The sequence below is a fragment of the Diceros bicornis genome, chromosome 1 (assembly GCF_020826845.1).
Source record: "Diceros bicornis minor isolate mBicDic1 chromosome 1, mDicBic1.mat.cur, whole genome shotgun sequence".
In the NCBI taxonomy this organism is placed as follows: Eukaryota; Metazoa; Chordata; class Mammalia; order Perissodactyla; family Rhinocerotidae; genus Diceros; species Diceros bicornis.
This window is the reverse complement of record NC_080740.1, coordinates 52,129,773-52,156,896: the sequence shown is the minus strand read 5'-3', so window position 1 is coordinate 52,156,896 and position 27,124 is coordinate 52,129,773. Positions and strand designations below refer to the sequence as shown.

Here is a 27,124-nt window from a genome sequence, read left to right as displayed (position 1 = left end):
CTTCATATGAATACTATTTTATAGTCTAGACTAAAAATTTTAAAGCAGTGATTCAAAAGAGTATGCATGATTTAATGAGTGTTTTTGGTTTTCTAGAATTCTTTGCTGAACTGGATAAAGTAATGGGCCCTCTCATCTTTAACGCAAGCATCATGACAGACCTAGTTCGTTATACCCGGCAGGGACTGCACTGGCTTCGCCAAGATACCAAGTTGATATCTTGAACTGAACACATTCTCGTTGCCTCTGATTTTCTCCACAACACTGTGTCACATCACGAAGGAAGACTGCCATAACGCACCACCTTGTTGACACTAAGAATGAGGAATGGTTTTCTCCTCCCTAGTTCATGTGTTGTTGTTTTTTATAACCCACAGCCATCATGTCACTTGACTCCTTCAATATTCCCAACATGAAAAATTATTTAAATGCTTTTAAATCTGCAGCACACTGATAAGATGGTTTCAGTGATCTGTAATAAGATTGAAATTCCAGATGCAATTCATAACTAATCAATTGAAATTCTATTTATTTCAAGTTTTTTAAGTTCCCAGATTGGGGCTAGTTTAAATTTTAGTTATTTCTGCCTATAAATTTACTCTGTTGAATATTTAGCATAAATTTAATGTAGGCATTTTTATTTATATGCTTTGGGAGCTTTGTTACCTAATAATGTCTTTTTGTGGTAGCTCTTCTGAGAGTAAGAGTTGGTTCATCTAAAATATGCACATGTTCTTTCTACATCTACTACCTGATATTATTTCAAATCTTAACTACAATTTTATTATTTCAGAATTTATACTAAGTATTAAGGATATTCTTCTACACATGAAAAATCACTTAAATGTGAGAAGATGGCATTCTATGTGGATGTTAAATGAAATGTGTCTGATTTGGTATGCATTATTTCAAGAACTGTGAATGTGTGTTAATAACACTATAGCAATCACAAGGTGACTATAACTTGCATTTAATGCATTACAAAAGGGAGCAGGCAAACTGTCTAGGAGAAGCATATCATGTGAAGGGTTTCATACAAGGACAATCTTAAACTTTATGGATTTTATTAAAACCATATTTTTTTTGTTGCTAATATTAATTTGACACTTAATTGAAAACAGAGTAAGTTACAGTTGAACAAAGGATGCTCCAACTCCTGAGGGTTGCTGCCTCTATCTCTCATTGATGATGTTTGAAGGGTAAAATCTCTCTTCAGAATTCTTATTTTAAAAATGTTTTTTCCACACTAGGTTGTGATGTTCTGACAGGAGCATGCAGGGATTGATGTAGGAATGGGCTGGAGCTTTGGTGTGTGTGCTTTTGCTATACAACTTACAGTTCTAATGCCTGATGTAGAGATGATGGATTTCTCCTTTTAAACTTATCTTGTATTTACTCCTCTTGTATTATGAAGGCCCTCATCAATGATGTATGTTTCTGATGGGATCAGAAAATTCACACTAGGAAAGTACCTAACTTGGTTCAGTGTGAGCTCTCTTTGGAAGGTAGAGTAGAGCTTAAGAAGCCAGCTCTTTAAGAGTTGTATATCAAAGTACCTTTCCCTGTAAGGTGCATATAGGAGTCAAAGGTGAGAAATTTACCCTCTATCTTTTGTTTTTAGTGCCCCTATCATGTCTGGTGTGCCTTAAATCTTACCTTTAAATGAAGACTCTATTGATTGTTTACAGATAAAGTTTTACACTAGGACCAGATCGTCCATACGGTTGGTCTTCTAAAGTAATAATGTTAAATTCTCTTTTCTTTTAAATCTTCTTTTAGGGTCACATAAGATTAATTCTTTCAGAAAAGCTAATGCTTTGGTACATGACTTAGTCTAACTTATTGGGTAATGCTGCTTCAAAAAATAGTTTGTCCTTCTCCCCATTCCCAAAATGAATGCATTCAGTCAGAAAAAAGAATTGCCCTGCTATTTATAGATGATTTCTAAGGCTTGAAATGGGAAAAAAGGGATGGAAAATCTCCAAGCCCAATGGTGCAGTGAATCCTCTGTGTTTGAGTTTCTTTTACCCTTATTATTGAAGCTAGTCAACTTTCATTGTCCTGTGGCCTCAAATTCAGAGTTTTTTAACTGTTTTATACCTCAAGTTGTTTTTCCATATGATTGAAGATTGAAATCTACAAATTATGTTAAATTTAACCTTTTTCCCTTGGAGAAATTGCCTCTGATATCTTGCTAACTTAATCTTAGTGTGTTTTAGGAACAGTTTTCCTTAAGAGGACAACTTCTCAGTGATCATGGTAGTTATTCAGTAAGAAACTTGCCACTGTTAATCACGTAGATGTATGTCCTGTCCTTCTCTGCTTTCTCTGATTCTGATTCCTTAATTTGCAGTCATGTCTTAGAAATGGAAAAAGTATCCTCTGAGCTTTTAGACTTCCAGCAACAGCAGCCAGTGGGGCACCTTTGAGTTCCAGTGTGTTCTAGTCTTTCTTGTGTCCTCAAAGGCAGCAGAAGCGTTTCTGGGGTCACACTGATATTGTGTTAAAGCAGAGTTTTCTGCATGTTTTATGGTGCTGCTCTAAGATTCTCTCTCTCTAAAACTGTGTTAATTGTTGGAGAATGAATTTTTCAAGCTTTTCATTGTGGAGGGTTTTTCCCACTAGGTGGTAATGGGCAATGGATCAAAATCCTATCCTTGGGGGCCGGCCCGTGGCTTAGCGGTTAAGTGCGCGCGCTCCGCTGCTGGCGGCCTGGGTTCAGATCCTGAGCGCGCACCGACGCACCGCTTCCCGGGCCATGCTGAGGCCGCGTCCCCCATACAGCAACTAGAAGGATGTGCAGCTATGACATACAACTATCTACTGGGGCTTTGGAGGGAAAAAAAAAATCCTATCCTAAATAATTGAATTTTCAATGTAATAGTCTGTGGAAACATCACTCCCTCTCCCCTGTGTCCGTCTCCTCAGAAGTTCTATCTGTGTCTTCATCTGCTCCAGCACATGTTTTGGACTCCTTTAAAGGTGACCATTCCTCCTTCCTCAATAGGTGTCTTCAGTGTTTGTTAACCATTTAAAACTAAATTTGACAAGTGGCTAAAAACTTACTTAGTCTAAGACTTGTACTTAATATATAGAAATTATAGATATAGCAACTATTTAAAAAATTACTCTGTTGACTGCTCTTTAAAACCACACTTGTATGCCAGGAGGCAGCAGGCTACACCATTGGACTCTACAGGCAACCAACCAACAGATGTGGTGGATGAAGTTGTCACATGGTAGTCTTGCCCAGCCTGGGCTGGGCTATGGGGAGCACTCCCTTCCAAGTGATTCAAGCTTCCATAATCTAGCCCAGGTCCAGTCTGGCTGGGGAGCATTCAGCCCATGTCTTGCCTCAGTGCCACCTTTTTCTGGGCAAGTAGACAAGAACTGACTTTGTAAGCAATGAGTACTTCAGATAAATTTACAGTTGTAGTTGCTGAAGAGTGGAGAACGTTGACCATCACTAATTTAATTCTCCAATGTAAAAGCAATCTAGAGTAATGTGTGCATGTGCCCACACATGCCTGTGCTCTGGGGAGCTCTCACATTGATGGATCCATAGGCATCTGGGCTGCACTTTGAATGACACACTTGTGGCTTTATTAGATTCACTGTTGTTGTTTTTTTAATTGTTGTTTGTTTCTTTTCATTAAAGAAAGGTTTAATCAGCTAGATCAGACAGCATCATTTTGTATTTAATGACAGAAACTTTGGGAAATTACCCTTATTGATTGAGCTTGCATTGTGAAGCAAGCGCCTACAAAAGACACCTGTTCTAAGTGAAAGTTGTGGCTCTGGAGGCCAGCAGCACTCTGTGGAGTTTCAGAGCAGCCCATGGTCGCTCCAGTCAGTGATGCCTAGTTGTGTAGAGGAGAGGTGCTCTGTGCACGCTTCTAGGTGTGAGGGTATGCAACTTTGGATTTTAAAATTATGTACACATACACACTTTATATATATGTATGTATGTATGAAAACATGAAATTAGTTTTCAAAAATGTGTGTGTTTAGTATTTTAGCTTAGTGCAACTATTTCCACATTATTTATTAAATTGATCTAAGACACTTTCTTGTTGACACCTTGAATATTAATGTTCAAGGGTGCAATGTGTATTCCTTTTAGATTGTTAAAGCTTAATTACTATAATTTGTAGTAAATTAACTTTTAAAATATATTTGAGCCCTTCTGTAATATAATAGGGCTCTTTCAGGGTGGGAACGATTTTAATTTTCCAGTTGCTAATTGAATAAAATGGCCTCATTATGTATTTTGAATTATAGGAGTTTGCCTCTGGGCCCCAGGAACATCTACTGGGAATGACTCTTTTAGGCAGATTATGATAATTTTTTTTTAAACCTAAGTAAATTGGGAAGCAGAGCATTTCAAATCCATATAGACTCCTATAACTCATATTCCCTAATTATGCGAAACAGATTTCGTTTTAATTTCATGTATCAATGTGTTGGAGAGGCAGACTTTTTTCCAATAATAAATAATATTGCGTATCTAAGGTTGCTATTCGGTAAAATAAATAGAAGTGATAAGTATTGAATGACTTGGCATATGTAGTGACAAGAGGCCAAATTTTTGTGAGCAAAATTTCACATACTCACTAATGGAGAAATTCAGTTTAGACCCCTAGACCCTAGAACCAAGCTGGCAGGTGACAAGAAATACGTTATTAATAGGTGGTAAAGCAGATGCTGATTCTGTTCAATTGAACCCTATGATTAATTAAAAAGAACTTACCATCTCCAGAAAAGCAAAGGGAAAGAATATGTAAATCTCTTCTCTTTGATGGAATTTGGTCACAGAATAAAGCATTAGGGTTACTTCTAAACCAAGTCTTATAGATCTTGAAGCATCCTAAAATAGCAGCCTCTAAGTAATCATCATGTGATAAAGTTGACTTTCAGGAATGTCAGTATTGACCTCTCCTTGCCGCCTTTGCTCAGCTAAGCATAAATTGCCGTTCTAAAAAGAAACAAACAAAAAAACTCTCTAAATGAGCATGGAAAAAAAGCTCCCACCCAGAAATTCTAGTAATACTCAGTTTTGATCTCTTACTGCTTCCATGTGGGATTTCTTTTAAGCTTTTAACCACTGGAATTTTCTACCTGCTATATTCCTCTTTGGAAAATATCTATTTGGAAATGCTGCCTTTCAAATCAATGCCATGATTATCCATACTGTTGAGTTTGTTGTTGCTGTTCAAGAAGTGTCCCCATTTTACAACTTTATGCACACACCTGGCACATCACTGACATGAGCATTCAACAGTACTGGGGTTGGGGCGGGGTGGGGCTCACCAACAGAGCTGGCCCAATTGGCAGTGCCTGAAAAGGCACCACCTTGAGGACCAGATGTGGGGTTGGTAAGCACAGTTAGGAAAATTTCTATCTAGCCTCCGTTTTGAATGGTTTTAAGAAATTTTGTATATGGAGGATGGAAATGCTTATATATTTATTGAAAATCCTTTTATCTTATTTGAAATTAAAATTATTTGGTGAATAATGGTTTCATATTTGGGGAGGGTTTTGGAGGGGAGGTAAGGCCGCTGATCAGTTAAAAGCCTTGTTGATTCTACAGAAAGGTACTGTTAGTGTCTGATAGGATGCCTTTGTTTTGTACATGATCCAGATCTTTGTTTTGCATTTCTTTTATCCAAAATATTTAGGCATCTGACATTTTCAACCAAAATTTCAATTATATACTGTGATTTTTATTTGTTGCAATACATTAAAATTTCAGAGGTACTTTGGGGCTCAAAAGCTGGGATTTCTAAGTCAGTATGTGCATTTCACATAATAAAGCTGTTAATGGTGAGCAAAGTATTATATACTAACTAGATTTTTCCACATCTGTATAGTATATTATATGTATTTTGTGGTATTGAGATTATAGAAAGTTTAGAGTGTCAAACATGCGTTTAATGTGTATTTTTAAACAAATTTATGGCAATTAAAATATTTGGAGACAAGGGTATCACATTTCAATTTGTAAAGATCTTTTTAACTCTACTGTGTCATTAAGATGCTTTGTATAATGCCAAACCATAGCTGGAGAAACTAAGTTTAATAAATATCAAATAGATTTTCTGTATTAAAGTTTATAAACACTGTGCTCTTTACACTTCTTCAACTCTGACTTTGCCCTTTTCATGTAATTTCTGTTTTGTATTTTAGGGTCCAATGCTACTCTTCTTTAAAAGTCTGGTCCCACCAGTCTGGGTCTCGTTTTCTGGTTACAGACATTCTGAACTTGCTGGCCATGGGTCCTTTTGCATAGATCAGAATTTGCCCTGCTCCAAGAAAAATTTCAAACAACTCCTTTTTGCTGCTCTTGGTGACTTGGGATTTTTTTTTTATTAAACTAGATTTTTCTTCCAGTTCTGCATTCTGTTCAGTTATAGACAAAGTTGGGCACATCCTCAGGTAGTGAGTGCCAGCAGTGCCCTTCTTTGACACCTCACTGAAGAGGTCTTTACATAAAGTGAAGGGCTAAGACCCAGGGTCACAGCTTATGAACTTGCCAAGGCTGATCACATAACTATTACTAAACTTTTGCCTTTAGCCTGCCATTGTGTTCTTTATTTCTTGAAAAAATGTTAACTCTCACTACACTTTCCAGATTGAGAAGTTAACACATCATGATTAGGCAATGCTGTTTTATTCTATAGTATACAAATGAATCCTCCTTTCCCTCAAAACCTTGAATTCCAGACTGCCAAAATTTCAATTTCAGACTTTTAATAGTACACATAGAAAAATAAACTCTAAATTGACAAGTTGAGTTATGCTTATCTAGATATCAACATTCTAAGAAGAAACAGACACCAATTTAAAGCATGCATCTGTCTTTAAATATTAAAAATACAAGATTGCTTTACTTAAGTGTCTCCAGCTAAAATGCAATTAATCAGTATTCCATAGAATGGAGCATTGTTATAGGTGAGTGCTGTCTTCTTTTCCCCTGGTATGTACATCATTCCTGGGCCACACTTAGGGAACAGCGTCTTTTTCTAAGGGAGAAGAAAAGGTGGTTTTTAAGACAAAGGTCTAGCCATGTCCAGAGCCACTTCTGCTGCATTTCCCTTCCTCTGCTTGATCTATCCAGTCTCAGGGTAGACCAAAGAAAAGAAAGGCACCACTTTTTCATGGTACCTGTGTGGAGCTGTTCTTGGCTCTTAACTCCTGAGAGATTGTCTTCCGGGGAGCTCCCAGCCTCAGCCCAGGCAGTCCTCCATCCCAGTTTTATTCTTAGGCCTGTGTGTGTACTGATCTCTCCTCTGCCTAGCTTCCCAGGCCTCTTTTGCCCAGCCCTGCTCTCAGGTTTGTGGAGTACCTGCATAGCCTCGTCATACATTCAGAATCGTCCCGGCAAGAGGCTCCAATGGGCCTGAGGGAAACCCCTCTCCAAAATGGAGTCATTCTCCGTGGCCTTCTCTTTGCTGAACTCAGTTCTGTTATTGGGGAGCCATCTACCTGTAAGGCAAAGACAGATTCACCTCAGGTATGGAAAGGTGAGACCCTTGGAAGAATGATCACCCCCACCATGCTGTAGACTCAGAGCAGAGGAACCATTCCTCAGGACTGAGTCTGGCTTTCAAGTTCTGCCTACAATTCCACCACCGCCACCATCTCCCAACATCCACATATATATCCTTTCCTTACCTGGCCCAACAGCAGCAGACAGATCATGAGCACTGCAAAGAGTTTGAGGTGCCACATCTTGACAGAGGGCGGATGTTGGAGCCGGAGACCCAGGAACAGTTCTCACTTCCTTTTATTGACTGAGATCTGCCTCTTCTATGGTTGCCGGGTGAGATGGGGGCAAAGTTTATATTTGCAGTCAGGGTCCATTTAATAAGTTAATGTCTACCAGAGGAATGTGCTCAAGGCCTGTCTTTCAGGCACGTTGTATTTACTGATCCCTCATCTGGACTATGAGTGATTATGTTGCTGGCTGGGATGCTTTTCACCCATTTTACCAAAAGTCAGCACTACTGCCTCCTTCCCTTTAAAAGCCACGTGAAGCCATTGAGGGAGACCAGGCACCTAGCCATATTTTGATTCCAAAATAGCTCAGTGAGATCACTCTAATCAAAATAGAATCCTAATAATGAGGTCTTCAGAAAGTGTTGACCCCTTTCAGCCTTGTCTAGGAAAGAAGCACTGATCTATTGTGTTACAGGAAATAGGATAAGGCCTTTATCTCCCTGCTGTGGGAAGATGTTTTAGCAAACATGGTCTACAGTGTCCCAGACACCCCATTTGTATAGATGGACTGTCACTCTAATTATCTGCTCCAGGTCATCTCCCTAGAAGAATGGAGACCTAGCTGTGAAGAGTTCAAAGTCCTCTCCTAGGGGAAGGGCAATCAGGACTGATGTGGGACTTAATTGAACTATGGGTGAATTGAATGAACAAGTATAGGTTGATTCTTTGTTTTGTTTTTAAAAGCGTGAATGAAGAGGTAGCAGGGTCTCCTGAATCAGTGGAAGAGAGTGGTGGTGGCGACAAATCACATTACAAGCCTTGAACTATGGGCTTTCCTCCCAGTAGCTGAGTGGGGTCTTCTACAGCACGTATCCTTCTAGCAGCCTCAGGGAAGTAGGCATACAGCTGAGACATCTTCAAAGCTCAAAATATCCATCAGCTTAAGTAGGAACTGCTGCAGGTTTCTAGACCAAGAAATGGCATGTACCTAAACCACGAGTAGTTATGAGTACTCATTAAATGACATGGGCATTGTAATAACCTTGGGGAAGGGTGTGAATTCTGAGTAAGGAGATTTATAAGACTTTAGATCTTCCTATGACCTGGAAGGATAAGCCATTAAGACAAATGCAGCGAGATTCCTTTTCTGCCTGGTGTCTCCCTGAAAATGTGGCTGATACCCCTTCCCAAGGCCTTTCTCATCTTCAGAGGTTGGCTATTTGGTAAGAGCCTGCCTATTGCCCAAGGAAAAGTGGAGGAGATGCAGCACAGCTGAAGGTGGAACAGGAAGGTTGCCAGTCCTCTTACCAAGGGAGAAGAGGGTGGTATGGTGGACCTCAGAGTTGGGATTGGGCAGAGTGTGACTCTACAGATCTGTCTGTCCTGGTTCCAGTCCTCTCAGGACCATGGAGCCAGGCCTGGAGGGAGATAGCACTGTTTGCACTCGAGGAACATTGAGAAGCAGACCTATGCCAAACCCAGTCCTGCAAGTTTGAGACTAGTTAGCTGCTCCTTCCCTTTACCCGAGCTTGGATACTGAATGACCCCAGGTGGGGGCTTAACTAGGAACTTTTGTGAGGTGGGGAAGAGGCTATGTGGTGACCTAGTGAACATTGGGTAAGAACACAAATCCGATTAGATAAGCAAAAGACTGAACAACGTGATGTCCTAGAGCCAGTTGGGTCTCTGGACTTGGTGCCACCCTCTCCTTAGCCAGCCTGGAGTGATGTGCCAAATGCGATTTGGAAACTGCTTGTTCCAAAGAAGGGTACTTTTTCCTAATCCCAATCTAGACTTTTGTGTTAATTTATAATGCCAATACCACAGCCGAGCGAAGGGCCTGAGGCCCCTGGCCCCCTGTGCATAGGGGAAAAAAGAACCATTAATCATGATGAGTATGACAACACTACAGAAGCATTTGTGGCTCAAGCCTCTATCTCATATGCCAGCTCTCCTCCCAAAAGAAAAAACCCATTAGTTACTACCTGTGGAAGGAACCACTTTTAGGGAAAGTATTTCAACATATATCTACACAAACTCTGTAGTTGTTTTATTTAAATTAAATATGGAGGGGCCGGCCCAGTGGCATAGTGGTTAAGTTCATGTGCTCTGCTTCAGCAGCCCGGAGTTTGTGGTTTTGGATCCTGGGTGAGGACCTACACACCGCACAAGCCATGCTGTGGTGGCATCCCACGTACAAAAATAGAGGAAGACTGGCACAGGTGTTAGCTCAGGGGCAATCTTCCTCCAGCAGAGAGGAAGACTGGCAGATTGGCAACGGATGTTAGCTCAGGGCCACTCTTCCTCACCAATTAAACCCAAATTAATTAATTAATTAAAGATGGAGCAAAAATCAAACTTAAAAGCAAGCGGCATCCGGATAGCATTAAGCTGAAGTGACGGCGGTTGTCCACAGCCATCCCACACTACTTTAGTTGTGAAGGCCTATTCCTGAAATTAAATAATTTCATGGGCTCTCTGCAATCAAGTATTTTGCTGAATGAATAAACACAAAACTACATGTTCCTTCCTCCAGCAGAAAGGTCTAAGCAGCCTTTAAGAACTTCAGCCATAAGGAGAAAGAGTGCTTGGCTGGAAGGCAGGAGCCAAGGGTCTAGGTAGGGTAACTGACCACAGGCCAGCCCTTCCCCTCTTTGAACGTTAGTCTTTTGTTCTGCCAATGAGATGGGACTAGACCTCTCAGGCACTGACATTTAGGGGTTCAGGTGATTAATTTACAAGAAGAAAATGAGGCTGAAGCACCTTTGATAGCTTATAGATTGGTAACTCTGAATACAGCTCCCAGGGATTTTCTGCTTCTGAGGTAAGTGCTTAGGCTGAAATGGGAGGAAGAGGGTATAGCTGCACGAGCAGCTGTTTGAAACACATTCCAGGTGGAGAGGCAATCATTAGGGCTTGGCAGTAATTGGAAACTTTTTTGCTGTCCCTGAGCAGGAGGTGCCTAATAAAAAATGAAAGACTCTGAAATGGAAAAAACTTTTCCCGGTAAAACTTCAATAAAGGGTCAAAGTGCATTCATTTGCTCTTTTGCTGGCTGGAACTGGCTCAGACTTCTGGGCCTGCACTAGGTAGGCCTGCATCTCGGGGACTGCATTGACAGACTGAAGAGAGTTCCCTTTGCCACATTCTGCAGCCCAGAGATAAAAGCCCTTGTGGGGGCAGGAGCACTGCTGGTGAGACAAGGGGCTAAATGAACGAGTGGCTACGCCCTGGCAGCAGGTGAAGGAGCGACACCCAGGGCTGGCGGCTCCAGGTGGATGGGTTATAGGCATTGAGGCCTACAGCAGCGGTCCCTCTTCCTTGAGACTTTATATTCTTTTTGGATTTCTACAGATAGAATAATCCCTAAAATGACCCCAGATCCCTATCACTTACAAGAGCACTGAGCTATTACAACTCACCACATTCCATGCCCGCTGCTGCCTCAGTGCCCTGCTACACAGAGGTCCATGACCCCAAGCTTACAGAGGGAAGCTCTCTGGTGAGACAGGCTTAAAAGCAGCTTTTAACAATTTTATCCAAAAGCAGAAGCTCAGCACATGAAGGACTTAACAGCAGGGTCTTCTCAGTAGGGCACTCCTGGGATAAAAAGGATTCAGACCAAGTCTCAGTCCCTGGTCTGGGCTGAGAAAGGGTAGGTTTGATTTTGAGCTGGTATCTCCAAAGGAGTCAAAGAACCAGGAAGAAATAGCATAAGGGTAAAATGAAGCCAAAAAGATAGGAGAGGGTGGCCATCTCCCCTAGGAACTTGGAGCTAAAATCAGAGGGAGAAAGACAGATTAATGGCCTGTCAAGGTAGTGGTCCTCCCCTGGCTTGTGAACCTGTTGAAACTACACAAAATGAAGGATGGCATTTACACCTTCTTCAGGTCTACAGCTTTCATCAGATTCTCAAAGGAGTCTGTGACCAAACATGTTGCAGATCAGGCAGCAAGTCCCAGGAATAAACTTGGACAAAGAGCCAAACAGGAAAATTGGACCATCTTTGGTGAGGCAAGGGTTTTCATCATATAACTGTCCTTTGTTAAGCCTGCACCACCCTGCCAGACTCTTACATATCACTCATTTCACTGTCACTGCAACTGCTTTGTAATAACATATCTATTTTACGGGTGAGAAGTTCAAAGCTCAGGAATGCAGGTTTCTTGCCTGCATCACACACTAAAGAAGCAACAGTTAAAGGCTATGGGCCCAAGTCTGCCCAACTGAGCTGTTCCTCCTTATCCTGCCTCACAATCAGTGCAATTTATCTTGCTGATTTTTTTTCCTGTCTTGAAGTTATTTTAATTTTGGTTCCTAAAAGGCAACATCAATCATTAGAAGAAAGAAAGATATAGCCTGGGCCAGAAGCTGAGCTACACTGTGAGTTGCTGCTCTGGATCAGCAGGAAGTGTCCTTAGAAGAGAGGAAGTTTCTAGTAATGGAGCAAGGAACCAGAAGCTTAAAACTGCCAACACCTACCCCTACCATCTCCTGGTGAAGGGAAAAGGGTTACCTTTTCTACTAAAAAGATAATTCAAAGTTCTCTAGAACAGGGGTAAACTTTTTCCATAAAGAGCCAGAGAGTAAACATTGTAGGCTCTGTGGGCCATATATGGTTAAAAACCACTGTTAGCAACCTGGTACAAACACAGCAAGTTTGTTGACCCCAGCTCTAGAGGCCAAGAGGTCACCTCACCCTCTCCTCTTATAGTTGACTTCCCCTCAGGCTAAGGAAGGCCTGCCTTAGGAGGAAAGGCACTATAGCATAGCTTTAAGAACATAAACTTTAGTGCCAGACTCCATCATTCACTAGCTGTATAATTTTGGGCAAATAACTTACCCTCTCTGTGCATGTATCCTCATCTGCAAAATGAATGTAATAATGATACTTAAAAGGTAAAGTTTAAAAGAGCTTATTTGTTCTGTAAAGGGCTAAGAAGAGTACCTGACATATAGTAACTACAATATAGTTACTAGACTACTGTTTTAGGAGCAGGGGGCCCGGAACCAACACTCCCCACAGTCCATGCCACCCACAACTGGTCAGCTGCAGGAGTAGATGCAGCTACTTTCCTGCAGATTATAGACCAAGGGGTGAGCCCCGATCCTGCACCAAACTCCCAGACTAGCCCAAACTGTTCAGGACTCATGCTGGAGAGGGGAGTTGATGAACTTGAAAATTAGCAGTCACACCAAGGACTCTGCTCACAAAAATCAAAATCATAAGACTGCAGCCCATAAGAAGTTTATTGTATCTTCAAGACACTACAATACAGACTCCAGTCCCAAAGAAAGGTCTTTCAGAGACAGGGAACCATTATCCAGATGAGCTGTTCATTTGTCATTTTCGTAGGCAGCTGGATTCTTTCTCTTAGATTTCTCAAACTCCTCGGTCCCCCATGTGTAGACAAGATAAAACGCTACAAATGCTTTAAAAATCAAAAGTGAGAGTAAGCACTGAGCACATATAAAACACAGGGGTCCCAGTCCTCTTTTCTGACTCACAGCAGATTCTGCCCTCCTGCCTCCAGTTTTCAAGAAACCACTTTTAAATCAGATGATCAAGGTTACATTACACACCCATTTTACAAGTGACCAAAAGAAAGGGGTCTACCAACAAAATTTGTCACCAAACCTTCCCTATCTCTCCCCTGTGGCACATCTTAAAATATTTTAATGCGATAATGGAGATAAAATTCACATAACATAAACAGCACCACTTAACCATTCTGAGGTATACTCTTCTGTAGTTTTTAGCAAATTCACAATGTTATGCAACTATCATCACTATCTGTTGTACTGAACACAAAAGAGTTCATCGCCAAGAAAGAAGTGGGTAGAGATCACCTCAGAGAGAGACGCTGGAATCACACAACTGACCTTGGGGCAGTTATTTAAGTTCCCAGTGACTCCGTTTCCTCATCTCTAACATGGGGAGGATTATATGACTAGATCAAGGGTCTTCAGGAATATTCTATGAGAAAAAGGGGCTACGGCAAGCTGCAGAGTGCCTGTCCGACAGCGAGCGCTCACTGAGGGGCCTCGCAGTTCCTACTGTGGAGGGGAGCCCCGACCCCCGCCCGGCCAGGGCACTCACGCGGCGCGACGCGAAGGATGCACGCCCGCGTGCGGCGCAGCATGTTGGGGATGCCCTTGCTGAAGTAGTGCGGGAAAGCGCGCTGCTCGAAGGGCGACAAGCTGTAGGTGATCACATGCCGCATCCGTATCAGATTCCCGAACTCGAGGCCCATGGTGGCGGTGGCGCCTGGAGGACCAAGGGTTGTCAGCGCTCGGCTCAGTCCCGGGACGCCGCCCCAACCCCCCAGGCCCTCCCGGCGCTCCTCTTGCTCCTCAGCCCAGGCGGCGCCCCCACCCTCCCAGGGGCCACCAAGACCGCGCGAACGGGCCCGCTCCCGCGCCGGGGTCACCTCGCCCTCCAAAGCCCCGGGATCCACCAGCCTTGGGCCGCCACTTCCGGCAGGGTCGGAAGCCGCTCTGCGGCCCGTGAGGTCACTTCCGGGGAATACCATTTTCCTGCTGTCTCCAGGGGAAGGTGCCGTTGCCCCCCGTTCTGGAGAGAAGTGCCCAGGCCGGTGACCCTGAGGGTGGGCGGGCCTCGGCCGGGGGTGGGGCCTCGGGGAGGCGGAGGGGGGGCTGAGCGGGTTTTGGGGTCCGGGGCGCCCCCCGAGGACCTCACACTCTTCAGCTCTCTCTGTCGTTCCGTGGAGCAGCAGGTAGCGGCCGGTGTCGAGGGGACAAAGAGGTGAAGAGAAAGGGGCCGGCCGACCTCGAGGGTCGCGCTGGCCGGGCGCTTGGGGCCTGCAGGTCTCCGGGCCTGAGGAGGGGCTGCCCGACGGCCGCGAACGCGACGTTTCGTCCGGGCTTGTCCAGTAGCAGAAACGGGGCTCGGTTATCTTTAGACCGTCAGCGAGCCCGGTGCAGAATCAGGGACGCCGATCTGGGGCTTCCCACGGCAACGGCCGCCTTGCAATCCCGGGCAGGGTGTAGACGTGCCCGAGATGGAATAAAAGCGTTTCCTCGAATTCAACCACAAGCGTCCTCAAACAAGGACAATTGATAAATGGCTGTTAGTGGTGCTTGGAGGGAAAGAAGAGGCTCCCTCCACAGCAGCCAGCTTCCCCCGAGATGGTTCGGCCTGGGGGTGGTATGTCATGATGCCCCCCCATCCTCCACTCCACTTCCCGGGAGAGAGGCGAGGAACGTCGTGTGGGAGGCGTTACCGAGTTTTCGGAAAGCGCTTTCCACCTAAGGATGCTGCTGTCCTGTACAGCTGACTGACTTTTCCACTTGATGCAGAGTGTCTATGAATGTTTTGTTCATGGACTTGCTGGCCATATATAATCCAGGACTAAGGTCTCATTCAGCAGTTTGGGTGTGTTTTATAATCCTGCTTACTAGCCACGGGCCAGGCAGGCTTGGCAGGCAAAGAGCTTAAAATCTGCAAACATACCTCAGTTTTTGCTCTCTGTATCTTGTCCCATGCGTGTGGGTTGACTTTCTTCCAGGAAATAGCCTCCTTAGGGGTGGCACTGGCTATCCCTTCATTTCCACTATTCATGGTGCACCTCTGTCTCATTTTTCTGAAACAATCTCTAGCCTGGTCTCAGCTCCAAGGCAAAAACGTGAATACTTAACAGGTAAGAACAAAAATACTCTAACAAATTCTGCCACCATGTGAGTGATTAATAAAAAAAATAATAAAACTTCATCTTCTAGTACCTGCAAACATCTCTAAACCTGTCAAACAAAATATGTGTAGATGAATGTCCAGACCAAAGTAAAGATAGCAAGATACTATGTTTATTTTTTATTTATTATTATTATTTTTTAAAATTTTTGTTTATTGCAGAAACATTGGTTTATAACATTGTAAAAATTTCAGATGTACATCATTATACTTCTATTTCTGCATAGATTACATCATGTTCACCACCAAAATACTAATTACAACCCATCACCACACACATGTACCGAATTATCCCTTTCACCCTCCTCCCTCCCCCCTTCCCCTCTGGTAACCACCAATCCAATCTCTGTCTCTATGTGTTTGTTTATTGTTGTTATTATCTACTACTTAATGAAGGAAATCATACGGTATTTGACCTTCTCCCTCTGACTTATTTCACTTTGCATTATACCCTCAATGTCCATCCATGTTGTCACAAATGCCTGGATTTCATCGTTTCTTATGGCTGAGTAGTATTCCATTGTGTATATATACCACATCTTCTTTATCCATTCGTCCCTTGATGGGCACTTAGGTTGCTTCCAAGTCTTGGCTATTGTGAATAACGCTGCAATGAACACAGGGGTGCATGTACCTTTACAAATTGGTGTTTTCAAGTTCTTTGGATAAATACCCAACAGTGGAATAGCTGGATCATATGGTAGTTCTATCCTTGATTTTTTGAGGAATTTACATACTGTTTTCCATAGTGGGTGCACCAGTTTGCACTCCCACCAGCAGTGTATGAGAGTTCCCTTCTCTCCACATCCTCTCCAACACATGCTGTTTCCTGTCTTGTTAATTATAGCCATTCTGACGGGTGTGAGGTGGTATCTCATTGTAGTTTTGATTTGCATTTCCCTGATAGTGATTTTGAACATCTTTTCATGTGTCTGTTGGCCATCTGTATATCTTCTTTGGAGAAATGTCTGTTCAGGTCTTTTGCCCATTTTTTAATTGGGTTGTTAGTTTTTTTGTTGTTGAGATGCATGAGTTCTTTATATATTTTGGAGATTAATCCCTTATCAGATGTATGGTTTGCAAATATTTTCTCCCAATTGTTAGGTTGTCTTTTCGTTTTGTTGATGGTTTCCTTTGCTGTACAGAAGATTTTAGTTTGATGTAGTCCCATTTGTTTATTTTTTCTATTGTTTCTCTTGCCCCGTCAGACATAGTGCTTGAAAATATGTTGCTAAGACCGATGTTGAAGAGTGTACTGCCTATGTTTTCTTCTAGAAGTTTCATAGTTTCAGGTCTTACATTCAAGTCTTTAATCCATTTGGAGTTAATTCTTGTGTATGGTGTAAGGTAAGGGTCTACTTTCATTTTTTTGCATATGGCTATCCAGTTTTCCCAACACCATTTGTTGAAGAGACTTTCTTTTCCCCATTGTATGTTCTTGGCTCCTTTGTCAAAGATTAGCTGTCCATAGATGTGTGGGTTTATTTCTGGGCTTTCGATTCTATTCCATTGATCTGTGTGTCTGTTTTTGTGCCAGTACCATGCTGTTTAGGTTACTATAGCTTTGTAGTATATTTTGAAATCAGGGAGTGTGATACCTCCAGCTTTGTTCTTTTTTCTCAGGATTCCTTTAGCTATTCAGGGTCTTTTGTTGTTCCATATAAATTTTAGGATTCTTTGTTCTATTTCTGTGAAAAATGTTGTTGGAACTTTGATAGGGATTGCATTGAATCTATAGACGGCTTTAGGAAGTATGGACATCTTAACTATGTTAATTCTTCCAATCCAAGAGCACAGAATATCTTTCCATTTCTTTGTGTCTTCTTCAATTTCTTTCAGAAATGTTTTATAGTTTTCGGTGTACAGATCTTTCACCTCTTTAGTTAAGTTTATTCCTAGGTATTTTATTCTTTTTGTTGCAATTGTAAATGGGATGGTATTCTTAATTTCTCTTTCTGCTACTTCTTGTTAGTGTACAGAAATGCAACTGATTTTTGTATGTTGATTTTGTATCCTGCAACTTTACCATATTCGTTTATTACTTCTAAAAGTTTTCTGGTGGATTCTTTAGGGTTTTCTATATATAAAATCATGTCATCTGCAAATAGTGACAGTTTCACTTCTTCCTTTCCAATTTGGATCCCTTTTATTTCTTTCTCTTGCCTGATTGCTCTGGCTAGGACTTCCAGTACTATGTTAAATAGGAGTGGTGACAGTGGGCATCCTTGTCTGGTTCCTGTTCTTAGAGGGATAGCTTTCAGTTTTTCACCATTGAGGATGATATTAGCTGTGGGTTTCTCATATATGGTCTTTATTATGTTGAGGTACTTTCCTTCTATACCCATTTTATTCAGAGTTTTTATCATAAATGGGTGCTGTATCTTGTCAAATGCTTTCTCTGCGTCTATTGAGATGATCATGTGATTTTTATTCTTCATTTTATTAATGTGGTGTATTACGTTGATTGATTTGCGAATGTTAAACCATCCCTGCATACCTGGAATAAATCCCACTTGATCATGGTGTATAATCTTTTTAACGTATTGTTGTATGCGATTTGCTAGTATTTTGTTGAGGATTTTTGCATCGATGTTCATCAGTGATATTGGCCTGTAGTTTTCTTTTTTTGTGTTGTCCTTGTCTGGTTTTGGTATCAGGGTAATGTCAGCTTCATAGAATGAGTTAGGGAGCTTCCCCACCTCCTCAATTTTTTGGAAGAGTTTGAGAAGGATAGGTATTAAGTCTTCTTTGAATGTTTGGTAGAATTCACCAGGGAAGCCGTCTGGTCCTGGACTTTTATTTTTGGGGAGGTTTGTGATTACTGTTTCGATCTCCTTACTGGTGATTGGTCTATTCAAATTCTCTACTTCTTCTTGATCCAGTTTTGGAAGGTTGTATGGTTCTAAGAATTTATCCATTTCTTCCAGATTGTCGAATTGATTGGCATACAGCTTTTCATAGTATTCTCTTATAATCTTTTGTATTTCTGAGGTGTCTGTTGTAACCTCTTCTCTTTCATTTCTGATTTTACTTATTTGTGCCTTCTCTCTTTTTTTCTTGGTGAGTCTAGCTAAAGGTTTGTCAATTTTGTTGATCTTTTCAAAGAACCAGCTCTTGGTTTTATTAATTTTTTCTATTGTTTTTTTGGTCTCTATTTCAGTTATTTCTGCTCTGATTTTTATTATTTCCCTTCTTCTACTGATTTTGGGCTTTGTTTGTTCTTCTTTTTCCAATTCCTTTAGGTGTATTGTTAGATTGTTTATTTGAGACTTTTCTTGTTTGTTGACATAGGCCTGTATTGCTATAAACTTCCCTCTTAGAACCGCTTTTGCTGTATCCCATAAGTTCTGGCATGTCGTATTTTCATTTTCATTTGTCTCCAGGTATTTTTTGATTTCTTCTTTGATTTCTTCCTTAACCCAGTCGTTGTTCAGTAGCATTTTGTTTAATCTCCACGTATTTGTGGCTTTTCTGATTTTCTTCCTGTAGTTGATTTCTAGTTTCATACTGTTGTGGTCAGAAAAGATGCTTGGTATTATTTCAATCTTCTTAAATTTATGGAGACTTGTTTTGTGGCCTAATATGTGATCAATCCTGGAGAATGTTCCATGTGCATTTGAAAAGCACGTGTATTCTTCGGTTTTTGGATGGAATGCTCTGTATATATCTACTAGGTCCATCTGTTCTAGTGTGTCGTTTAAGGCCAATGTTTCCTTATTGATCTTCTGTTTGGATGATCTATCCGTTGGTGTAAGTGGAGTGTTCAAGTCCCCTACTATTATTGTGTTACTGTCTATTTCTGTTTTTATGTCTGTTAATAATTGCATTATATATTTAGGTGCACCTACATTGGGTGCATAGATATTTACAAGTGTTATATCCTCTTGTTGGATTGTTCCCTTGATCATTATGTAATGCCCTTGTCTCTTTTTACAGTTTTTGTTTTAAAGTCAAGATACTATGTTTAAACATGAGTCAAGGTTAAAGGTGATGTCCTCCTTTTTTGAACATACTGCAGTGTTGCAAGTACATATCCTATACTAAGCAACCTGGGTGAACTAGGCAAAGTACCAATTCTCTGCTGTCTGGAATTTCAATGCCAGCTGTGACTTTCTCTCACCCTCCAAATCAACAATGCAGTAAATAATTATTCTAAGCACCTGGAAGTGGGAGAGGTGGTGAGGATGGAGAGGAAGAGGAAACCCAATACCATCAATTGCATACCAACAGATCTGTGAATCATCATGAATAATTAGTTGGCTTTTCCACGTGCCTTGGAAGTTTCAGCAAGCACGTAAGGAATATTTTAAGAATCCTAATCTCTCTCAGAAAATGGATTTGTTTTAAGATCATTTTTCAATTTCTCTTAGCCTTTCAGCTACATAGCTAGTCCATTAGTATAACGATAAGAAGTTTTAAATAAATGCCAAGAAGAAGGGAGAGGAAATCTAAATAACCAAATAAATCCATATCTAATGAGGACAAATTGGGTAAATAGGGTGTTATCAGCTGTTTGATATACAGCTGATAAAAATTATCTTCAGCTAGGCATCCTTGAAGTCTGATTACAGAAGTGACCCTAGCCCACCCACACACCTAAATTTTATTTAAGAGACCAACGTAGGCTATTCCTGGCTTTTAGGAAGAAGACTGGCATGGGGAAATGTGTTCCTTGCTAATGCTTCCAAGCCATGGCGCTTCCCAGCAAGTTCTTCCTTTGGTTTTGCTGCTCTGCTTGGCTGTGTTTTCCTGTTAGCCTTGGTACTCAGGCTTCTAGGGAAGAAGCTCCGATTGCAGCTAGTGTTGAGTTGGAATCTGAGGCTGGGCCTTGGTCCTTGCTGCAGCCTCTAGATGGGGGAAACAGATCTGGCCTCCTTCCCCCTCTCTTCAAGGCTCTGTATGATGGGCAAGGTGGGGCTCCTAGGCTACAGCCAGACTCCAGAGCTTTGCGCTACATGAAGAGGCTCTATAAGGCATATGCTACCAAGGAGGGGATCCCTAAATCCAACAGAAGCCACCTCTACAACACTGTCCGGCTCTTCACCCCCTGTGCCCAGCACAGGCAGGCTCCTGGGGACCAGGTGACAGGTGTGTAGGAGCAGATTGGTTAATGGGTGGAGGGAAGATGATCGACTCTTCTGCTTTTCAATTGCAGAAACGTGCTGGGCCTTGCTCCTTGAATTGCATTTTGTGTGGTACTCGGTATCCAAATTCAAACAAATCTGGTACTTGATCTTACTTTCTTCCTAATGCCCTGTGGGTTAAGGTGGGCTAATGCGATAGGATTTTAGAGCTAGAAAAGACTTAGTGGCCCTAAAGGCCCAGGAAAATGCTACTGGAGAAGGTTAGCATCTTGTCCCAGGTCACAGAAGCAAGACTAGAAACCGGGTATTTTGACTTCCAGTTGCGTGTTCTTCCCATTGTACCAGTGCTGGCCTGGAAACGTGCCTGAAGTGTTTCATAGCTACTGGTATGCTTTGTTAACACAGGATGTTTTCCCTTTGTGTGTTGCTTTCTGTGAGAGGAAAGCTTAGGTCCCATTGGAACAGTAGGTCCTTACACGAACTGTATTAACCATTTGACTCGGCACCTTGGTCTCTTGTGTGTGAGAGAGAAAGGAGCAGTGCTTTAAAAAAAAAAAAAAATCTATATTCACCAGCTCATGACTTAAAATCGTTCTAACTCAACAGGTCAGTTGCAGCTGTTTAAAACCCTTCCTCCTTGCTTGACGTCCTATTTTATTACAGTGGTTTTAGAGCCTCTATTTGTCATCAACCTCAGGTGTTTCAGATTAACTTAGACAATTAAGTTTTCTTTATTGACTTTGTCCATTAGGGCTTAGAATATCTTCTTAATAAGCATGTTAATATTTTTATTATAGTTTTCCCTCTAGAGACTTTCCAAGGGTAAATACTACTTTCCTTATTAGCTTCTTCTGTGTTTAGAGCAAATTATTAAGACTCTGAACTTGAGAATGTAATGATTCCCTGTTTTAATTCACCACAAAAGCTGTTCTGACTTTCCGGTGATAAAATATCCAGTTGTAGTTGCTGGGAATTAGTTATGGTACCAATTACCTGCATTTTCTGTGTAACTGCCCCACCCCGCCCCCCTTTTGAGGCTTGAGGAAGTGGGAAAAGAGAAGGGAGAAAGCACATTACAAAGTACTAATGTCTTGATTTGACTTCCTATTATGTTCAATTTGTAATCAAGCACTACTGGTGGGTTGTTTTTTCTTCTCAGGAACCGTTCCATCAGTGGACCTGCTGTTTAACCTGGATTGTGTTACTGCTGTTGAACATTTGGTCAAGTCGGTCTTGCTATACACGTTCAACAACTCAGTTTCTTTTCCCTCTGCTGTTAAATGTGTGTGCAACTTGGTGATAAAAGAGCCAGAGTTTTCTAGCAAGACTCTCCCTAGAGCTGCATACTCACTTACCTTTAACTCACAGTTTGAATTTAGAAAGAAATATAAATGGATTGAAATGGATGTGACCACTCTCCTTCAGCCTCTAGTGGCCTCCAACAAGAGAAATATTCACATGTCTGTAAACTTTACATGCGGGAAAGACCAGCTGCAGCATCCTTCAGCACAGGACAGTCCACTTAACATGACTCTTCTGCTGTTCCCCTCACTGCTTTTATATCTGAACGACACAAGTGCTCAGGCTTATCACAGGTGGCTTTCCCTCCACTATAAAAGGAGACCTTCACAGGGTCGTGACCAGAAGAGAGATCTGTCTGCCTGTCCCATGGGAGAAGAGGCTGCTGAGGGTGTAAGATCTTCCCGTCACCGGAGAAGTCAGGAAACTGGCAGCTCTGAATTGAAGAAGACTCTGGTTCCAGCTTCTTTCAATCTGACTGAGTACTTCAGACAGTTTATTTTTCCCCAAAATGAGTGTGAGCTCCATGACTTTAGACTTAGTTTTAGTCAGCTGAAGTGGGACAACTGGATTGTGGCCCCGCAAAGATACAACCCTCGGTACTGTAAAGGGGACTGTCCCAGAGCAGTTGGGCATCGGTATGGCTCTCCAGTTCACACCATGGTGCAGAACATCATCCATGAGAAGCTTGACTCTTCAGTGCCAAGACCATCATGTGTACCTGCCAAATACAGCCCTTTGAGTGTCTTGACCATTGAGCCCGATGGCTCAATCACTTATAGAGAATATGAAGATATGATAGCCACTAAGTGCACCTGTCGTTAACATATTTTCCTTGAGCCTCTTTGGCCAAGTAAGTGCCCTTCGCCTATCTGTGCCTTCAGGAGAAAGCTTCATGTGTCACATCTCTAAATATAATGCAATGTGTGTTGTATAAGGAGGAGCCTGTGTAGATTAGCACATTCTATGGCATCTATCAGCGTAAAGCAGTAACATCTGCCTTTTTTATTTCCAGTGTAAATGTAACATAGTTATTTTGGAAAGCTTTAAATTTTTTTCCCTGAGCGATTTTTTTTTTACTTTTCGTAGGAGTCTTGTTTGTGATGTAAGAAAATAAAAATTTCATTAGTATGAATCTTGGATGGAATTGCAGCTCTAAGTAGACAATTCAGAGTGCTGTAGTCTTATTTAATGGAAGAATAAATTCTTGTCAGTGGTATAAATTTCCCCTGTGTGTGTGTTTTTTTTTTTTTTTATTAAATAAAGATTACTTTTAAATGGTCATTTGGGTGAGAGAGGAAGTGTGTCTAAAAGCTAGTCTTGGCTCAACTTTTGATCTCTTCCAGAGTGAAAGAGAGGCTAACTTCTTGACCTCAATTCTGATGAAGTGAGATTCACTAGGATTAGAGAGTTTGCAACAGAATGCATTTCTGTTGTGGTAGTGTGACTGGTATACAGTATACTAACTCTGCTTGTTAGATGGCTTGTATACATCAATTGATTCGCATCAAACAATATAACATTTGTCCCATTTATTTAAAGGAAATTGCCTGCAGATTTTTCCAAGAAAATGCAATGTTTAAGATTTTTAAAATGCATTTTCTCCTTTGTATGTTTAAAACTCTGACCCTATGGAAGGAAGTCAAGGAACTTTTTTTTCTTTGTTTTTCTTTTATTTGTTTTTGTCGATTTCCCTCAATTAGCTCCCATCACTCCACTCCCACAGACTTTTTTTCCAAGTGGATTTAGGACTGTTCCCATTAAACCAAGCTGGCAGTGGCGAGGTTATATTACAGAGCAGGCCTTGTTGGGATATGAGGGCTTTTATGTGGATTTTCAATACATCTACCTTGAGAGATCCTTAGGGAGACAGAGTTAGGGCTGATGCAGTGATTTCTGCTTCAGTTTCTAAAACCCTAATCTACAAGCCAAAAGTAACTCCTAGATGCAAGAAGTAATTTTCATTCTTTAAATGATCTTTTGTTAGTGCTTAATGTCTAAAGAAGCCGGCTGGGATTTTGATAGGGATTGTGTTGAATCTGTAGATAAGTTTGGGGAGTATTGTCATCTGAACAGTGTTAAGTCTTCCAATCCATGAACATGGGATGTTTTTGCATTTATTTAGATCTTTCATTTCTTTTCACAATGTTTTGTAGTTTTCGAGTATGTTTTATGCTTTTTATTGTTAAATTTATTTCTTTTTGATGCTATTGTGGATGGAATTGTTTTCTTAATTTCATTTTGAGATTGTTTCCTGGTGCTATCTTACATGCACATTACAAACCTGCACATCTGACATGAATGCTCAGTTATCTGCTCATGGTTGTTTCCTCTCAAACATTTTTCGGAAAAATGGGACTGAAACAAAGGGAGAAGTTTTAGGTGGCCTAGTTTCCAAATAACTTTGCCATCTTGTTGTTGTGTAACTTGAAGGAGTCACTATTCTTTTGTAAATGAGGCTGCAAGTCTAAGAGAAATCATGTTTCAAGAGTTCTGTATCTTTTGTCATTCCTGGAGGTAAAAAATATCTAGAATGGAAAGGGCATTAGAGTAATGGTGGCAATATACAATTGAACTTGTTTGAAGGTAAATCTCCCTTATATATGGCTGTTTACAAATGGACCACATGGAATATATATCAAATGAAAGGATTCCCCAATTACCCTAAACTGACTTTTTTTTTTTTTGCTGGAACGAGAATTTGCTTTGTTGTTCGTTTGGTTTTTTTTTTCATGGCCTAGTTCTGTGGCTGAGTATGGAATGTGGTGTGCAATCTGAAGGTTTTGGAAAGAAGATGAAGGGGTAGTTCCAATGGAAGTTAGGTATTAGGGTCAATGCCAAAACTAGGAGCAGAAAATAGTTCCTTCTTACAGGTAAGTTCTAAAATTGACTGACAAACTTTTGCATAGTGTTTTGATGCTACAGCTGAGTAATGATAGCTTGAAGAACTATAAGCTTGGCTTACTTTTTTTAGGCTTTATTTGTAAAGCTAGTTTCTTTCATAGGACAGTGTTAATATTCAGGGTTGATACATCTGCTAAACTTAAACTTCAAAGATTCTCTTCTACACAATTGAGGAGGATCTACTAGTCTCCCAGCTGCCTCCTCCATACGAGGCCTGTGTTTCTTCAGTTACTCTTATAGATAAAAGCTGCCACTTTAGAAAATAAATGAGAAAGGATAACAGTGATTTAAATCTGGAAATTCAAGGATGAGGCTACCTCTGCCTTAAATAGATGCATTCAGCTTTGGTATTTAGTCCAGATGAGATATGAGGTCACCTAATGTGATGAGTGCCTTAGTGTGCTAGGGAACAATGGGGCATGTCAGGAGCTGGTTTTACCTTCACCTCTGAGTTTCCTGCTCTTTATAGGTTTAAATCAACTCCCGTGTTACGTTGAATACTTTGTGTTTTACTAATCAGCTTCAAGGGCAGCAGCTGCTCGACTTGGTTTAGAGCTCAGTTTAGACAGCTTGTGGGAAAAATAAAGTTGCTCTTTCGTGGGGTAAAGGAGGAAGTATTCACGGTTATATAAGTGATCGAAGAAAAAGGCTCAGAAGAACTTGGTTTATATCAAATAGTCAATTTTAATTTGTAACTTTGAAGGGATTGTAACTTTTATAAAATGATAAATCAAGTGAAAGTAAAATGTTTAAAATATTTTTTTAGAGGATGTCAGTCCCAAAAGCATTTCTTAAGTATATAGATTGGCTGAATGGATTGATACAATAGAAAAGTATGCTGTTTTATCCGTTAACTGTTCTTTAAATAGAAGGAAAAATAAACACAACCAGGAGATGCAGACACTTCATCCTTTACCAGAATTGACAAGTCAAGTAGGTACTCTTCATGTGGTTAATTACTTCCTGATGCAGCCGTCCTTCCCAAACCAGATTGACTAGTCAATTTTTGGAAAGGGCTTTGATTTGTTAGTAAGACCAGGACTATTTCACTGTCCATTTAAAGAACAAGATTCTGGGCCGGCCCCGTGGCTTAGCAGTTAAGTGCGCGCGCTCCGCTGCTGGCGGCCCGGGGTTCGGATCCCGGGCGCCCATCGATGCACCGCTTCTCCCGCCATGCTGAGGCCAAGTCCCAAATACAGCAACTAGAAGGATGTGGAACTATGACATACAACTATCTACTGGGGCTTTGGGGGGAAAAATAAAGTTAAAAAAAAATGTTAAAAAATTAAAAAAAAAAACCCACAAGATTCTATAGATGGTCTGAGAGTATTTCTTCATCCTACCTTACATGTAATGCAATTTGTGTGGAAGAATTGAGTGATTAGAGATATGTGGATAAGGGTCAACTGTACATTTGGGGCATCTTATTGCTTAAGAATAAGTGCTTTGTGAATGATTCAAAGCCATTTATAGACGTGTCTTGGTGCTGGTGTCTTTCCACATTGGAATGCCATGATGGGCAGTGTTATGAATTCACAGCCTGTGCCTGGATGCCATTTTGGCTTTCTCAGAAATACTTAGCTCATTGAATAAATATTTATTGAACACTGACTATGGGCCAGGTGCTATGTGTGGTTAAGAACAGAGTCGGATGTTCTCAGCTCCAGGAAAAATATATCATCTACCAGAAATGGAGACTTCCTTTATTACCCTAAGTTCCATCAGTGAACGTTCACCATCACAGAACATTCTGTGGAGGGATACATTTTGGGGGTGGTACATCATAAGCAAGCTGAATGAATACTAAATTCTTACCTCTAGATTAGAATTTTTTATTTTTTTTTTGTGAGGAAGATTAGCCCTGAGCTAACATCTGTGCCCATCTTCCTCTACTTTATACGGGACACCGCCACAGAATGGCCTGACAAGCGGTACGTCAGTGCACGCCTGGGATCCGAACCTGTGAACTCCGGACCACCGCAGGGAAGTGTGAGCACTTAACCACTGCGCCACCGGGCCGGCCCCTAGATTAGAATTTTTTTAATTAAACTTTTAATTTTAAGATAATTGTAGATTCACATGCAATTGTAAGAAATAATAGATCTTGTGTATCCTTTATCCAGTTCCCTCAGTGATAACATCTTGCAAAACTATAGCATACTATCACAACTAGGATATTGACACTGAGACAATAGATTAGAATTTTTCACACTGAAACCTACTTGGGTCAAGGGAAATGTTGATCCTAACATCAATAAAGTTTTGATATCTCCTGATGGAATTTGCTGAATGGTTCAACATTTTTTCATCTTATACCACTTCACCTTTACCCTTGAAACTTTGAGCTCTTTAAATTATAATTTTATTTATTCAATAAATATTTATTGGGCACATACTACTTGCCAGG

The 27,124-nt window shown here is 41.1% G+C and overlaps 4 protein-coding genes across 9 annotated transcripts in view; 2 read left to right on the top strand and 2 right to left on the bottom strand.

The window, feature by feature from the left end:
* Positions 1-6,095, top strand: part of AFF4 (ALF transcription elongation factor 4) — a 93,244-nt gene extending 87,149 nt beyond the window's left edge. For all 4 annotated transcript variants that reach the window (XM_058540317.1, XM_058540316.1, XM_058540320.1 and 1 more), the window contains one exon: positions 97-6,095. In XM_058540317.1, the coding sequence (XP_058396300.1) occupies positions 97-224 (128 nt within the window). In that variant the 3' untranslated portion in view covers positions 225-6,095. The remainder of the gene's footprint in view (positions 1-96) is intronic.
* A 360-nt stretch (positions 6,096-6,455) lies between these two features.
* On the bottom strand, positions 6,456-8,354 carry LEAP2 (liver enriched antimicrobial peptide 2). The gene is made up of 3 exons (XM_058540337.1): positions 7,675-8,354; positions 7,346-7,485; positions 6,456-7,022 (listed from the first exon to the last, which is right to left on the bottom strand). The coding sequence occupies exons 1-3, from the start codon at positions 7,729-7,731 to the stop codon at positions 6,986-6,988; spliced, it is 234 nt and encodes a 77-aa protein (XP_058396320.1). The 5' UTR covers positions 7,732-8,354; the 3' UTR covers positions 6,456-6,985.
* A 4,582-nt stretch (positions 8,355-12,936) lies between these two features.
* Positions 12,937-14,216, bottom strand: LOC131405189 (cytochrome b-c1 complex subunit 8). Of its 2 annotated transcripts, none has more exons than XM_058540335.1 (3): positions 14,142-14,216; positions 13,820-13,987; positions 12,937-13,151 (listed from the first exon to the last, which is right to left on the bottom strand). In XM_058540335.1, the coding sequence occupies exons 2-3, from the start codon at positions 13,971-13,973 to the stop codon at positions 13,057-13,059; spliced, it is 249 nt and encodes an 82-aa protein (XP_058396318.1). In that variant the 5' UTR covers positions 13,974-13,987; positions 14,142-14,216; the 3' UTR covers positions 12,937-13,056. The 2 variants fall into 2 exon arrangements, with proteins under 2 accessions (XP_058396318.1, XP_058396319.1); XM_058540336.1 differs by having other exon boundaries at positions 14,151-14,210.
* Positions 14,217-14,404: 188 nt separating this feature from the next.
* Positions 14,405-23,036, top strand: GDF9 (growth differentiation factor 9). Of its 2 annotated transcripts, XM_058540325.1 has the most exons (3): positions 14,405-15,380; positions 20,073-20,518; positions 21,674-23,036. In XM_058540325.1, exons 2-3 carry the CDS (start codon positions 20,122-20,124, stop codon positions 22,636-22,638), a joined length of 1,362 nt encoding a protein of 453 aa, XP_058396308.1. In that variant the 5' UTR covers positions 14,405-15,380; positions 20,073-20,121; the 3' UTR covers positions 22,639-23,036. The 2 variants fall into 2 exon arrangements, 1 of the variants encoding a protein (XP_058396308.1); XR_009219949.1 differs by lacking the exon at positions 20,073-20,518 and having other exon boundaries at positions 21,674-21,723.
* Positions 23,037-27,124: the final 4,088 nt, after the last annotated feature.